This window comes from Pantherophis guttatus, chromosome 1 (assembly GCF_059756535.1).
Source record: "Pantherophis guttatus breed Tessera chromosome 1, ASM5975653v1, whole genome shotgun sequence".
Taxonomy (NCBI): Eukaryota; Metazoa; Chordata; class Lepidosauria; order Squamata; family Colubridae; genus Pantherophis; species Pantherophis guttatus.
Window position 1 is genome coordinate 34,540,020 of NC_142063.1, and position 16,967 is coordinate 34,556,986.

General features: G+C 37.8%; 1 protein-coding gene across 16 annotated transcripts in view; it reads left to right on the top strand.

The window, feature by feature from the left end:
* Window positions 1–16,967, top strand: part of SYNE2 (spectrin repeat containing nuclear envelope protein 2) — a 220,818-nt gene that overhangs the window by 166,631 nt on the left and 37,220 nt on the right. For all 16 annotated transcript variants that reach the window (XM_034433561.3, XM_034433565.3, XM_034433563.3 and 13 more), the window contains 9 exons: window positions 3,774–3,956; window positions 4,516–4,638; window positions 6,000–6,154; window positions 7,565–7,712; window positions 7,861–7,955; window positions 9,576–9,810; window positions 12,841–13,035; window positions 14,100–14,225; window positions 16,024–16,179. In XM_034433561.3, coding sequence (XP_034289452.2) covers window positions 3,774–3,956; window positions 4,516–4,638; window positions 6,000–6,154; window positions 7,565–7,712; window positions 7,861–7,955; window positions 9,576–9,810; window positions 12,841–13,035; window positions 14,100–14,225; window positions 16,024–16,179 — 1,416 coding nt within the window. The remainder of the gene's footprint in view (window positions 1–3,773; window positions 3,957–4,515; window positions 4,639–5,999; window positions 6,155–7,564; window positions 7,713–7,860; window positions 7,956–9,575; window positions 9,811–12,840; window positions 13,036–14,099; window positions 14,226–16,023; window positions 16,180–16,967) is intronic.

Genomic DNA, 16,967 nt, shown 5'->3' on the forward strand with positions numbered 1-16,967 from the left:
CCTGGTAAGATTCGAACCTGCAGAAATTGCAGGCAGCTGTGTTAATTACAGGGTGCATTAAACCACTGTACTACCAAGGCTCCTTTTCCCAGCATATACCAAAACCTGACTGTCCATAGATACCAAATATCTCAATTTGGAATTGATTGGAATGTTGCTTGTTGCTTTGTTTCAACAACAAAACAACTTGGCCAAAAATAATATTTGATCAAAACTGAAACTTGCATTTGTCCTATAGACTTCCCTAATGCAATTTAAATTTTTATATGAAGAATTGTGGTCATGAAAATCACAAAACACAACTTATTATCCTTTTCCGATCCTATTTTAGACTTCTGTTACTAACTTTGCAAAACTGTAAATTCACTTTTGGGATGCAAAATAGCACTCACCCACCACCAGCGCTACTCTCAATCAAATACTGATGATATTAAAGCTTGCTGAAGTAAACAAAATCCATTTTTTTGTTATTAAAAATGTTCACTATAATTTATTTCTACAAAGGTGATTCAAAGAAAATTAAAGTACAACAACAGAACAGCTGTGTTTTAAATGTCTTGGATCCAATCCTTGAGTCAGCTCATGTTGGTAAAGACTTTTGCCAGATGAAAAATTATATTCCAGTTTCACCCTGTGTGTATCAAGGTTATCTTTATGAACATGTGCTTTCAAAAAGAAGTGTAATTATAGGTGGGGGAAAGCATGATCTTTTCCCACAAAGATCTGGATTGGGAGTAAGAATTCCCAAAACCCTGATGGAGAATAAATCTGAACCTACCATTTTTACCAAGGAATTCAATTTCTTGCCAGAGTATCTAGGGCGGTGATGGCTAACCATTTTGCCGTCACGTGTGAAAAGTGGGGGGAACACAGGAGGTCGTGCTCGCACCCACACCCATAATTCAATGGGGCCCGCCCCATCCATGCATGCATGCATGCATGACCCTCCTGCTTCCCCTGCTTTTGGCACGGTGTGAGGCTTTCTTGGAGCCTGGGAAGGGCGAAAACGGCCTTCCCCACCCCCCTGAGGCCCTCTGGAGGCCGGAAACAGCCCATTTCCTGACTTCTGGTGGGACTGGAAGGTCCGTTTTTTGCCCTCCCCCGTCTCCAGAGGCTTTCTAGGAGCCTGGGGAAGGCAAAAATGGCCTTCCCCACCCCCACCCCCAAGGCCCTCTGGAGGCCGGAAACAGGCTGTTTCCCGACTTCCGGTGGACCCGGAAGGGTCGAAAATCAGCTGGTCTGTGTGAGAATGCACGTTGGAGCTGAGCTAGGGCAATGCTCGCATGCCCACATATATGGCTCTGTGTGCCACCTGTAGCATGCGTGCCATAGGTTCACCATCACAGATCTAAGGACTTGTAGTCCTAGTCATGATTCCAAGCCGAAGATATTTCAGCTGGTCCTGAGTGCTTACCTTTATTACAACTTTCTTCTACGCCAAGATCTTTGACCTTTGAACTAAAAAAAATGTGTACAGTAGTATTCGCAGAATCAGAGCCAGGCTACGTCCATTTTGTATCAATTTAACAGATCTATACTGTAGGGGGAAATATTTCAGAATTTTCCTCAGTAATAAGGAAAAAGTAGTAACACAGCAGTAGAAATGCTTCTGCTGCGTTATAATAATATAGAAGCAGCTTTCTACAATATAATTCCATGACTCTGGACAACAGTTTTTTTTTTAAAAAAAGATAATTTTGTCAAACAAGAAGCAATTGGTAAAGCCATCTGGTGTTAATAGTCGTCCCTCCGCCCCACAACCTAACAAAAAAATAGCAGTGGAGAGCTAAACAATTCTTCTTTTATAAAGGGTAATTCTAAAGAAGAACCCTAATGGATGGGGATGATTCATTTTTTTTCCACTTTCTTTTCAGTTGTGAATGACTATTAAGAATCTGTCGGACCACTTGTTGTGCTTTTAAGCCTAATCTTCTTTTTTCCACCGTGCTAACAGTTTTAGCTGAGGTTGAGGATTTAGGGTAAAGTTCTCTGCATTTTTGCAAATGGTTAGAAAAGTGTGTGTGGCCTTAATAAATTGCTCAGGATGCCTAATGTGAAGAAATTAAAATGGACCCCTTTGGAGCAAGGAACTCATTTAGCCTGAAAAGCAGCAGTGACAAGGGAAAAAAGGTTTAAGAAGCCAGGCAAGCATCAGTCCTATTGGCAAAATTTGTTGTTAATGGTAGTAAATTAGCATTTTCTACTTATTTGATGCCCATTAACTACAAAGCTGTGATTCTCATTCTCAAAAGCATGATTTTTAGGTAGCTGGTGTTAAGTGGAAATGGTATTAAATTATATACTTTGTATAAGGTGCTCCTCAATTGCATTTCCCCCTCCCTTTCCATAAAATAGACCTACCAAGTTACAGTTTTCTTAATTTTCTTTGTATTGCTCACCATATACAGTCAGAAAGTTAAAGGGAATTAAGCATCCCAACAATGTTCAGGATTGAAGATCTGGGGCATCATCAGTCTGGTTAATCTAGGTTTTATGTGAAGACCTCCTTACTATCTTTCAGAAGATATAGTAGTTTTGTTCAAATATACCCTCTACCAGAATTAAGGTGTTATGACCGGAGAGCATGGCTTTTCGGTGCTGTAGTTTGTGGTTTACAAATGGTGGCTATAATAATTTATTGTCTGAATGGTGTTTTAAGGTACTTCAAGTGAAGTACTCTGTGAGCAAATTCACGAATCAGATAAGTAAGAAGTAGCAAAAGTAATAGGACTTTTTGAATTCTGGGACCTGATTCCTCCAATTTGTTACCTACAAAGATAACCCTCCCAAACTCTCTGCATGTATATACCTCAAATCAGTTGTACTTTATTGAGGAATCTTCTCGTTTGGTTAGCTTGTTGTAATCTTCTCATTACAAGGATGTCATATCTAGAAGATGCAGCATAGGATTAAGGTTGGACTGATGTATTTCCCTAATCTGATTTTCTAAACTCAGACCTTTTCTGCTTTTAAAAAATCTACTTATGAAGTTGTATAACATTCTCCACACCTCTATTCTATAGACCTACCAAGTTCAATGTGTCTTATTCCTAAATTAGCACACTCTAGTGCAGGGATGAGCTTAAATGGACTCCAGAAGTTGGTAGAGGATAGGAAGGCCTGGAGGAACGTTGTCCATGGGGTTGCAATGGGTCGGACACAACTTCGCAACTAACAACAAAGAGCAGGGCTGTCAAACTCGTGGCCCTTGGGCCGGATGTGTCACGCACTGGCCACATCCCCAGCCGGTTTAGCAAAAAGGGAAAAAGTCCCGATACGTCACTTGACATTGCAATGATGACATGAGTTTGACACCCCTGCTCTAGACTATAGTTGAAAATTTTGTTGTTTTGTGCTTTCCAGTTTAAGTTTATAAAGACTGTTTATATTGCTATTACTATTGTTATTGTAACATTGTTTTAAATTATAAGATCCTAGGATAAAGTTGGGCACATTTTTTCAGCTACATATCCAGTTTTAGCACTGGATTTATAGCACAGAAGACTGCCCCAATGGAAGCTGAGATTTAATTTGGGAGACCTGTGTAATATTCACAAACTGCACCTCAGCTGCATTGTATGAACGTTCTTGATGTCTTTAGTGCCAATAGCAGTGAAAAATCAGGGTTTGAAAATGAGCATAGACAAAAAGACAGGGAGTAAGAGTTAGATTAATAGTTTGCTCTTCCAGTGCCTCCTTGTAATCTGGCAGGTAGAATCTTAATTTTGGGGTCTTGCATTGCTTCTCTTAAGGCATAATTCCTTTATTTTTAGAGACTGCAACTTGGCCTTCAAGACATCAAAGAATATTATCTTCAGGCTTCTGAAGCAGGCGATACTAGTATAACTCAGTTGGCTGAACCAGAAACACAAAACCTTCTTCAGGAGAAACACCAGCCACTTCAAAGGATCTCCTACCTGGAAAAGATGCTACAGATGAAAGCAGATGTTTATCAAGTACTGCTAATTGCTTGATATAAGCATTTTCAGAAGAGAGTGGGAAGTTGTATAATTTTCCTGAATGCTGTATTTAGAAAATACCTTTCATTTATATATCTGGGTTCCCCACGCTTTTGGCATAATGAGCCACCCTGGAATTTTGAGAATGTATTCTGTCACTGCTCATTTATATATTTTTTTTCAAAAAGCCATCCTTTGGAGACAAATATGAGATTGAAAGCTGATGTTTGATATTTAGCAAGCTAGCTACTAATAATGTTTTTTTAAAAAAAGATAAAAAGTCAAATGACATAGGGAAGATCTGCAGGCATGCTGACATCTTGTCAGAGACTGCAACTTAATTGTCAGGGCAGTAGATAATTCAAGGTTCTATATGATGCAAAATTTGGCCTTTTCAATTTTTGTTTACGTTTTAAAGTGTTAAATCTCTGGTTTACAGCCACCACAGCCCATTTTATTTCTGTTACTTGCCATTTTTTTCAGGTAAACGATATTTTTGAAACTATATGCTAAATCAGATAGAATACCAGTATTTTATATTTCTTTCTTCCCCCAGTATGGTCTTTTACAACTGGAGAATTTTGGGAATTCCTTGGAAAAACTGGAAAATCATGTTAAAATTTCCACAGAAATACTGGACAATTCATGTGAAAACAATAAAAATTTGGAGTTACTCATGGTAAGTCTGTGTTTATAGTTGTTGGTAGTTGTGAAGTCATGTCCACCCCATTATGACCCCATGGATAACGTTCCTCCAGGCCTTCCTGTCCTCTACCATCCTCTGGAGTCCATTTAAACTCACGCCTACTGCTTCAGTGACTCCATCCAGCCACCTCATTCTCTGTCGTCCCCTTCTTCTTTTGCCCTCAATCGTTCCCAGCATTAGGCTGGGAACTCCAGTGAGTTCTCATTAAGTGGCCAAAATATTTGAGTTTCATCTTCTAAAGAGCAGTCAGGACTGATCTCCTCTAGGACTGACCGGTTTGATCGCCTTGCAGTCCAAGGGACTCGCAGGAGTCTTCTCCAGCACCATAGTTCAAAGGCCTCAATTCTTTGGCGCTCAGCCTTTTTTATGGTCCAACTTTCACAGCCATACATTGCAACTGGGAAAGCCATAGCCTTGACTATACACACTTTTATTGGCAGAGTGATGTCTCTGCTTTTTAGTATGCTGTCTAGATTTGCCATAGTAGTACAGAATTAAGACAGTTAAGGCAATGAAGTATTTCCTGAGTGTTTTGAACTCTAACTCCCATCGACCCCAGGCAGCATGATATAATCAGAAGGTACTTTGGGAGTTAAAATTCAAAATATATGAAAGACATCAGTTTGCAAAACACATACAAATACAGATTAAATACAGATGGAAGGGATCTTGTAGGTCATCACTTGAGATTTTCAAGAAGAGATTGGACCAATCTCTTCTTGAAAGTCTCAAGTGATGAAGTTCCCACAACCTCCAAAGGCAAGCTGGTTGGTTGTTCTCACTATCAGAAAATTTATCCTTATTTCCAGGTTAAATCTCTCCTTGTTCAGTTTCCATTCATTATTCCTTGTCTGGCCTTCAGGTGCTTTGGAAAATAGCTTGACCCCTTCCTCTCTGTGGCAGCCCCTCAAATACTGCTATCATGTCTCCCCTGGTCCTTCTCATCACTAGACTAGCCATGCCCAGTTCCTTTAACTGTTCTTCATATGTTTTAGTCTCCAATCCCTAATCATTGGGTTGGTTGCTCTTCTCTGCATTTTTTCTAGAGTCTCAACATCTTTTTTATAGTGTGCTGACCAAAACTGGATGCAGTACTCTAGGTGTGGTCTTTGGCCCAATGATATTTACCTTTCCCTGGTATTTCAAAGTAGTCTGAAAACTTTTCCCATTAATAAATAGTTATTATGCTAATTTCTATGGTATGCAAAATTGTATAGAGAGACCTGGAAGTTTTTGCTCCTCTTCGTATATCAAAGAAGTGATTTGCTCTTTTGGGTAACATTTGCAAGAAATCAACATGATTTTCTAGTATTTAATTCATTTGTTCTTTTCAGAGCCAGTTATTGAGTCTCACATCTTTGTCTCCTGAAATGGAGAGATTGAATGAAGTCAGCTTTAGATTGCCACTCTGTGACTTCACTGTAAAGAGATTACAAAATCTTAATCGGCAGTGGACACAGAAAACAGCTCTAGTTCTGGAGCAATGCAGGTAAAGAGGACTTTTTGTTCATATTGTGATGTAACTCCATCATAGTAGTTTATGTCACTTTATTTGTACCCAAAGTATTTAACGTCTTGAGAGCTCTGTGACTAAACTATATTGTATATGCGATGTTTTCTTTCACAGCTATTTTCTATAAAGCAGCCTTATTCATGTTTTAGTTTTGGTTGCAGTCTAGTAATGTTTCCATGCAACACTCATGGAATAGTTCCACGAGATAGGATTTTTGGAATCTGCTTTTGAATATATGAACTTCAGCCCAGTGAGTTGAAAGAAATTTTTAACGACATGCAAGTCCTAGTGAGCACATAAGACAGCATCAGAAATGAAGACATTCAAGTTAGAAAGAGTTTAGCAGAGAGTGGAATATTTAATCTGTATCCAAAATTGGGCAACCAGATTCTTCTTCCAAGCTCCCATGCACTGGAAGGTAGCAGACTAGCTGTTGTAGATCTTTTCCTTGCTGTGTGTCTCCCACCTTTATGTATTTAGGCACAAAGTTACACGTAGATGTCATGATTAACAGCCATTGATAAACCTCATTGTCCATGATATTAACTAAATTTCTTTAAACACACCTAAGTCAGATGTTTTCACTTAGTTGCCATGGACACTAATCTTATGAAAAACCCTTCTACCTTCTACTTTTGAACTTTTTACAAATTTTGTTTAATTTTATACAAAATTAATGGGAAGCTGGCATGCTGCATGGAGAAAATTCTGTACGGTATCTGGAAGTCAAATAAATAAAGTTCTTAATTCTCAGTCTTTGTTTATGAATGTATCCCTATATATATCCCAAAACAAAAGTAAGGTGGAATTTAATAATCCTTGGGACCTACAGAGTCTAGCAGATAAAAGCAGTTCACTAATTTGCCTTTTAATAAACTATTTTTTATGACTGGTCATATCCTTTATAGTTGCCATTTTGGTTATAAACAGCTTTCCTCCTTCATAATAGCTATTTTCTTGAAGTGACCATTATATATTATCCATGTTTTAACCTTCAAATATGAGGAATCTCTGATTTAAACTGTTGGCTAATTCCTTTGCCTGACTTCCAGCAGTCTCCAAGCTGTTCTTCCTCAGTGGTTGCTTTAAGTTTCATATTAGATTTACAGTCTTAATTCTCAGGCATTATTTCACTACTTTATACCATGTAAATACAGTGAGCTACAACTGATGGCTGGAAGTGAATTAACATCTATGTCATTGGGAAAGTACCAAGTAAAGGAAGGCTACAGTAGATATTTGTCCACAGGATCATGGATAATATATTTGAACTATAACAAGTACACCTTTTGAAACCTATAAGATTTAAGTTAGTCATACCTAATTTAACCCCCAACTAAGTCTGTGCTGAAGTCATTTCATTTCTTTCTTTCTTTTAAATTGCAGTGAACTGCAGAAGAATCAATCTGATGACAAGAAATTTCTTCAGCAATGTCAGAATTGGGTGCAGTTTCTAGAGAAAATGAAAGAGAGCCTGAAACAGAATATGCCGGGTACACTTGAGAAGCTGCAAGAACAGCAAAAAGAATATGAGGTGATGTTTCCAGACGTTTGGCCTTGATCCAAAGAACTGGGAGTTTGGTATTTTCAGTATCAGCTTTAAAGTCATACCAGCTTTAAAGCTGATATTCTTTCAGTTCATTGAACTATAATAATGATTAAATGTTATTCATTACTTACAGATATTGCAAACAGAGATTTCCATTAATCAGCAAATTTTCAGTTGTCTTGTGTCAAAAGCTCTGAATATGTTGGGATCAGGAGAAGCAGAAAACAGGTAAAATACATGACCTGATGGTGTACAGTTTGGTTTTTATGGCTTTCAATAGAAATGATGTGAATCCAAGCACCAATCATTTTTAGAAAAGTTAAAGCTGTCATTACAGATAGTCCTCAATTTATGACCAGTTGCTCAGCAATCATTCAGATTTTGATCGTGGACTTCCCAGGCGCTACTTAGGATCTAGATTTGAAGTTCCAATGCCCCGTCCCGCAGTTACATGATCGCACTTGGTGCACTTGAAAGCCAGCCCACATTTACAACTGTTTACAGAGTCCTGCAGTCCTGTGATTGCAACTGAACAGCTTCTGTTGCCAGAAACCAGCATTTGCTTCCAGTTTCTGGCAGTGCCCATTGCCCAAAGGATTCACTTATTAAGCACATTTGCTTAATGATCACAGTGATTCATTTAACAATCACCACAAAAAAATATCATAAATAGGGCATGGTCATATGGTGACCCACTTAATGACTGGCATGATTTATTAGTGCAATTCCAGGCTCAGTTATGAGGGCTATCTGTATAAATTAATGGATATGGAACAATTGGAAAAACCAAAGACTTGATTTTAGGCTTAAGTAATATCCAGTGCAGCTAACACCCATGGTGGAACAGAGAACTGCAGAGCCCACCCAGCATCTTCTGTTCATCAGTGTTGTTCTGCAGTATTTTTTTTTTCCTTTCAAATCTCTAATTTCCTACACCTGCTTACCTGGATGGCAGACCCACTGAATTTAAACTTTTAAGATGAGTGTATCCACTTCTGCATATACTATATATTCGTATTAAACTTACTCAGCCTTTGTTGGGGCAGAAGAGCCTTTTCCAAAACAGTTCATTTCAGATTGTAAGAGCTACAATGCCCAGAATTTCCAAATAGCTGAAAGACCCTTTCTGATATTTCTATAAATCAATATAATCGTTACTTAGCTTTCACCATCTCTTCCTCATCATAATGAGGTAGGAAAGTCAGTTTTTCTATGGGTCACAAATTTCATAAGTGTACATATGGGAGCCGAAATCCAAAACAACTGGAGGAAACTTGGCTACCTATGCCTGAAGTTTTATATTTTAAAAATAACACTGTCTCCATTCCTGCTGACAAATCATGAAGTCAGTTCAGTTTATTTACAGTCCAAGATCAATAACTAAAAATACATAATTGTGTGTGTGTGTGTGTGTGTGTGTGTGTGTGTGTGTGTGCATACGTGTATAAAAACCCAAGCCTGAAACTGCTCATGATAAGAGCATAAGACAGCTTCTATAAACCTGAGATATTGATAAAAAGTTTGCAACCTTCTTCTGAAAATTAGTTGTAAAGAAGGAGCATGGTTACCTCACAGCCATAAAAGAACCAGATTTTCTAAGAATGAGTAGTATAAGTTTTATTTGCTATTGTGTGTAAGGGGACCATTTTAGTAATACACTTTTACAGTTTCAGCCTCCATATCTGTGTATACAGAAGTGCAGTGTTCAACAACCTGGAGTGGACTTAGATGGCCATATCCTATAGTGACATAGGGAACCTGCTAAATAGCACCCTGGATCCAAAGCCATATGTCTACAGTGTGATGGTAGCATGATATTGTATTAACATATCACTCTGGTTACTTTAGAACTGAGTTTATCTCTAGACTCACTCAGCTGAAGGAGCAGTGGCAGAGTGTAGTACGGATGGTTCATCGGAAGAAGAGTGACATTGACAGCCTTGTAAAGGAGTGGCAAAAATTCACAACCTTACTGCAAGATCTCACAAAATTCCTCATGGACACAAACAGCTACATAGCTGCCGTGAAGAGCCAGGAGAAGTATCGCTTGGATCAAATTAGGAATCTGAATCACAAGTTCAAGGTTAGGCCTCCCACTCGCTATAATCAACAATAGATCGCATTAGCATATTTCTGGAAAGTGAAAATGGGGTAAACCTGGATAGATGTGTCCCACGGTTCAAATTTATTTATTTATTTATTAAATGTATACGCTGCCCATCTCACAATTCAAGGCAACCCTGGGTGGTTTATAATGTAATAAAACAAAGACATAAAAACTATGTAAAAGCAGATTAAAATTACAAAAGATTAAATACAGATTAAAAGACCACGGATTTGGAGCAGAGCAGTGGTAGTACTTTCTCTGTCACTGCACCAACCACCTATGGCTTCTCCATCAGGACCACATGCCAACTGGCAGAACCAGGTTTTAAAGCTGTTCCTGAAGACAGAAGGGTAGGGGTAGAACTCACCTCCAACTGCAAGATGTTGTAAAGAGTGGAAGCCATGGCAGAAAAGGCTCTTCTCCTGGACCTCACCAGCTGAAATTCTTGGCTGATGGGTTCCACAGTAGCTCCCTTTTGCCAGAATGAGTAAAGTGGGCCAATTCCATCATGGTGAGATGCTTCTTCAGGTAATCAGGACTCATGCCATAAAAGTGATGGCCAACATCTTGAATTCAACCTGGAAGCAAACTAGTAGCCTGTGCAGCTCCAGTAACAGTAGGTAACAGTAGGTTACATATACCACCCTAGAGGCCTCCAGAACTATGCTGCTGCATTCTGGACCAACTATAGCTTCTGAATACTCTTCAAGGATAGCCCCATGTAGAGGGCGTTGTAATAGGAGCCTGGGTAGCTCAACAGACAGAGCTCTGTAATTTAACACCAGCTGTCTGCAATTAAAGTAAGATCGAATCTTGCCAGGTTCAAGGTTGACTCAGCCTTCCATCCTTTCTAAGGTAGGTAAATTGAGGACCCAGTTTGTGGGGGCAATAAGCTGACTTTGTATAAATATACAAAAGCATGAAGGCTATTGCTTAACGCACTGTAAGCCGCCCTGAGTCTCCGGAGAAGGGCGGCATATAAATCAGATTTTTTTAAAAAAATATTCCAAACAAGACATGACCAGAGCATGAATGACTATGCGCAGGGCCTCATTTTTATTTATTTATTTATTTATTTTTATTTTTATATGCCGCCCTTCTCCGGAGACTCAGGGCGGCTTACAATGCGTTAAGCAATAGTGGTCATGATCCAGAAACTTAATTTCATACTCATGTACCTCACTTGTATTTCTTTCTGGTATAAATTGTAGGTTCAAATTAGATTAATAATAATTCCAATTTATTGTTGAATTATTATAATAATTTATAATTCCAAATGTTGGAATTTTTTTTACTGAACTGACCCTAGAAATTTTTATTTTAACATGTTGGCTATAGAATGGAAGTGTGTATAGATACATTTTTTAAAAATAAATTTATTATTTTCTTTTGGGGTTTTAAGCAACTTTAGTACAATTTTCTCACTTAAAGTGGTATACTAAAGGTTAAAAACCTTTTTTTTAATGAAATTGGTGCTTTCCTTTTTTTATTTAAAAGTGTTTTCATTTTTATTTCTCATACACATACATAAATGTACAATCTCTTATCCATTACTAATCAAACATATTATTTTTTGATTTTCATATTAGTTCATTCTTTATTCTAAAAAATTGAAATATACTTGAGGTTGCTCTTCTGCCATTCCATCTGCCTTATTTTACAACAACCCTTCCTCTCCTTCCCCCCTCTTTCCCTTCCCTCCCTTCTTCTATCCTTTTCTACTTTCTTCTTTCGTCCTCTCCTTCTCCTTCCTTTCCCACTTCTCTCCTCTTCCTCCCTTTCTAACCCTCTCTCCTATTCTTATTTCCCTTCCCTTTCTTCCTCTCCTTTTCCCTTTCATCTTTCCCTCTCTCTCCTTTCTCCCCTCTTCCTATCTGTCCCTCTATTCCCCTCTCCATTCCCTCTCAGTTGTTGGTTACATATATGTCATCATTAAAGTACATTTATATAATAACACCTTTTTCTGTTTTCCCCCTCCTTCCCCCTTTTTCATTTACTCAGGTGTTGTCTGGGTTTCTATTCCTTTTTTGTCTTTTCTCTCATTCACTTTTGCCCTATCTAATTTGTTATTTTCTAAGCTTTTATTCATATTCCTTTTCTAACCAATTATAAAACCGTCTCCATGTCTTGTCTTTATCTTTTATTCTTAATGTTGGTCTATTCATTTCTGCACATTCTAAAATTTTCTTTATTATATCTCCTTCTGACGGGATTTTTTCTGCTTTCCAATTTTGTGCAAATTCTATTCTAGCCGCTGTTATTATATGGATGATCAAATATGTATTTTCTTTACCATATTTCTCCGGTAAAATACCCAACAAGAATGTCTCTGGTCTTAACTCCATACACCGGTGTAGCATTCCATCTAACCATGTTCGTATTTTAATCCAATAATACTTTGCTTCTTTACCTAACCACCACATATGGTAATATGATCCCAGCGATTGATGACATTTCCAACTTTTAGCTGAGTTATCTTTAAACATTTTTGCTAATCTTTCTGGTGGCATATGCCATCTATAAAACATTTTGGGGGTAATACATTTTTAGGCATGGGTTTAAAGACTTGGCTATACCAGTATAAGAGACTTATATTAGCAGCTGTCATCTCAGCTTCTTTCTCCCTCCTGTGGAATTGTGATAATAATAGATTTCTGCGAGGATCAGTATGTCTTTCATTCAGGCATAATGCTAACCAGAGGTAGCTGAACTTTTTTTGGCCCAGGACTGCATTTTAAAAATATTTTTAATTACTTTCGCTTCCCAGGACTACAACAGAAGTGGCAATAGTGCTGTAAAATCTATAGTAATGTGGAAAGGCATATATCCTACTAATATTATTCAAGTAATTCTTAAGGGGATTTTGTTTTCAAATAGTTGTGTAGATATTCTTTTGCATCTCTGTATGTATCCTTTCAATACCCTGCCTACTGATCTTTTAACCGTAACAATGATTTATATTTGATGTAATGATAACAATTTGGGATTTATTTGCTTGCTTGGTAGAATAAGGAAATACTTCAAAAGAGGTGGCAAACCAGATATTCTTTAATCTTGGATACTGGCGAAAAGTTACTTGGCACGGTAGCCCTTGAAGCAAAGGCTGCCATGCAGCTGGAGATGAACAAGTTGCAAGCTAATTGGGACAACACACAACTTCAGCTAGAGAAGATTACCAGGCAATTTCAGGGCACCATACAGGTATCTTGCATAAATCAGTTATCTTTATTCTATAATAAATCAATTGAGTCTAGAGTTCATCTTTTTGTGTGAATTTGCCATTTATGGAAGGTTGTTTTGTTTATTTACTTACTGCAGTTAATATACCAATCCAATCCAGAAAATCACTGGCTTATTTCTATCGCTTTTAGCAAGTGATAGAAATAATTCTTGGATTTACTGCTGCTAGAGACTGAACGCAAACTCTTTTGAATATATAGAAAATGCTTTAATATTGAATTGTATTTCGTAGCTTCTTACACATTTGCTGTTATGGTTATTATTTGGGGAGTATTTTTCTATAGGACAGAGAGGTAAGGTGATAGACTTGTGGGAAATTTAATTATTTTTTTGATTTAAATGTAAATTTTATTCTATATAATTTTGGTCTAGGATTTTGTGGTCCTGTTTTAATTTATAACTGCAGTACAGTAAATGCTTAATTAGTGGTTCTTTCAAATATCATCTATGATTATAGAAATATGCTACTAGATTAGTAACCCAGAGCATTGCTATTGTGTCTAGCTAGTGCTAATCTGGTTGCTTAAATATCGTTTGCTTTTGAGGCAAAAAGAAGTTCTGCATCCAAATTGCTCTTGTTGTTTTGCTCATTCTTGAGAGCATAGAATTGGAAGGAACTATTGAAGTCCATGAGTTCCACCTGATGTGCATAAATATCCACATAAAAGCATTTGGTTATCTAGCATCTACTTGCACACGTCCAATGGAAGGCAGTTGCATACCTTTCTTGATAATTTGTTCTATCATAAAATTCTCTTTCATTATGAAGATTTCTCTAACAGAAATCTCAAAGAATAGCATATTTGCAAATCAATGCAAAAAGTATGAGAAGGTCAGAATGCATACATTGGCTATAGGCAGATAATAAGAGGCAAAGAATCTTTGTGAATACTATTTTTTCCTTCCTCTGTATTATAAGGAGAATCCAAAATGTATTGGAGGTTATCTGATAGCAGCAAAGCTTCTACCTATTAAACAATATTTATTGTTCATCATGAACTCATTTTTCTTCTTTGAAATTATAGACCTGGGAGAACTGTGAAAGGCAAGTGAAGGACCTGGGCCATGTTTTACTAGAGCTCAAAGGAAGCATAAACAAACCTCTTCCTATAGAACATGATGTATTGCCAGCAACCTTGGAACAAGTAAAGGTATGTCTATGAAAGCCAAGATCTGGAAGTGTTTGAGGAACATCAGTTTTAATATTTTTCACTGACTAATTCAAGATATACCTGCACAACAATCTTGATGTTCTAAAACAAGTTCTAAATTTGATTAGAATGCTGGATTAGTGCAAATGGAACAGTTCTGAAGTTAGCAGGGGAGTAACAGAGACCTTCTCTCCAAATTGAAGAGAAGATACAGTTCTTCAGCTCAGAAATAAACTGATGTATTGAACAAAGAAGATGAGGTTGTCTGAATCCACTGAGATTTCTGGACCCTGCTTACCTGCAATCAATATTATTAATTGAAAAATAATGAATGTGACATAGCACTTTTTAAAAATTTGACAAGAAACCTTCAAAGTTGCTACTCAGTCAAATGGTGCATGTTGTTCATTTTGGGGTTAGTGAATTATGTGAAATGAGACTCAGTCAGCAGCAGTGCAAAAGTAGTTGTGCAACTATCTAAATAACTAGATGTCAGCTTTCCAGAAAACTCCCAACTCCCAGTAAAGACACGGAAGCAGGCATTTTCCAAAGTTCTCTTTACTAGCAATAGGTAAACTGGCACATCTGGGAAATCCCGAATCTGAAAAACCCGGGCTTTCCTTCAAAGCTCCCAAAACCAACCCCTTTCTTCCCTTTCGGTCACATGCTCCAATCACCGTCGGTTTCGCCTCGGCCCAGCCCCTGACCACTCCTCCTCCAGATGCTGGACCGCCCTGACCTTGACCGATAGGAAAAAATGCTATTATGTCTACTAACTCCCCTCTCTTAAATCCCCCCTCCTACTTCCCCACACATGAGGAGGTGGCAGCATTGAAGCTTCCAGCCTAATATGGCTTCCAAGGCTGACACTAGATTTGTTTGGAAATTAATCCCCATGAATTCAACTGACTGTATTTCAAATTATATTACCTTGGGTTTCTTTGACTTATTTACTTTTAGTTGGGAATAAGCATTATCAATCCCAGTGAATGTTATTCCAAGTAAACAAACAAACTCCCTCAATTTTGAAATGCTAGAAGAGTAACTTGCGCACGTTTCGTCGTGCTCTCAAAACTTTTTTGTTTCAGCAGGCTGGCCTGGCCTAACTCTCCTTTTTTTAATTTTTAATTCGTTTGATTTTATAAATTGGGTGTTTTAATCTGTGCTTCGGCCAAAATATTTAATAATTTTAAGGGACTTTTAATATTTGTATTATCTGTATTTTATCTTGGCTGTTCACCGCCCTGAGTCCTCCAGGAGTAGGGCGGTATAGAAATTTGATTAATAAATAAATAAATAAATAAACTTTGTTAAATTTCTTCTGGAAGAAAAAAAAATAGTCTCACAGATGTCATGCTGCATCTTAAGTGAAGCTTTATAACACTATACATTTTTAAGAGTTTGAGGAATTCAAGGAAACTCTTCGTGTACTTAATATTTGAAAATGATCCATTTCCTCTTCTCTCCAGTTGCCTCAATTTTAAGAGGCAACCAACCAAAAAAAGGGCAAGATCCCAACACAAAAGGACCTGTGCGCTCTCTCTCTCTCTCTCTCTCTCTCTCTCTCTCTCACACACACACACACACACACACACACACACACACACACACATTGCTGTTCTCCTTTCTCTTCCCTCTTGTACAGACCAATCACAAGATTAACCAAAAGATTTGTAGAAAAGAGAATATAGAGGGAGGCAGGCATGCTCACCCCCCACTTCCCACCGCCCCACCCACCCACCCACCCAGGAGCTGGCTCTGAAAGGGCTGTTGTTTTCCCATTGGTGTTTCCATGCAGGTGCTGGAGAAATCACTCACCAATTGGAGCCAAAATGCAAAAGAACTTGATGTACAAAAGGTGAAACTGGCTCAATTTATCCTCCCAGAAGATGTGATGGTGCTGAGAGAACAAATTGAACGTTTGCACAGTCAGTGGGAAGAACTCTGCCTCAGAGTAAGTAGTTTATTTGGACACACTGGTGTTTGAGATTGGCCATTGTAAGGCAATGTGAATATGACTCTTCAGGTTTTGTAAAGGAACACAAGATAAGCTTGAAGGATTTAAAGCCCTGTGGTTTTCTAAACGATACTGTAAGCAAATGTAGCTTTTTTGTGGCTATGAACAAAAAAAAAAAAAACAACCTGCTACGTTCTCCATTTGTGGCCACAGTGTTCCTCCAAATTCTGAAAGTTTTGAGCGCTTTAGAGAAAATTAAAGATATGGTGTTCTACAAGTAGATCAGCAACACTGATTATTTTTCAAAGTGATCAGAAATGACCCATAAGAGAAGGGCAAAGTAGATGGTTATTCCTTATATTTTTCACTGCATAGTTTTCTACATTTTTTAAAGATGCCTCTCTTTGAAATTCCTCAAACCTGACTTTGTTCTGTGTGTTGTAGATGGAGGTTTCAAACATTGGGAATGATCACACATTTTCTTCCATTACTCAGTACTCTTGCAGCTTATGCACCTCACAACTGTGCATTACATTTCTAGGTCAGAAGAAATCATCCCCAAATTCTAATCTCAGGCAATGATATCCCATTGATGGGGTTCCCCCCTCAGCAGTGTCTACTTGCTGCTAATATAAATATTTTGTTGTCTTATTGCTTTTTAACATTTTAAAAACTTGAGATAAACTGGTGTATTTAAATTGCAGTAGGCCTTACTTTGAATAAGTATGCTGGATTTAACTGCATAGCTACAATCATAATACATATTTAGCTAGGATCAGTTAATT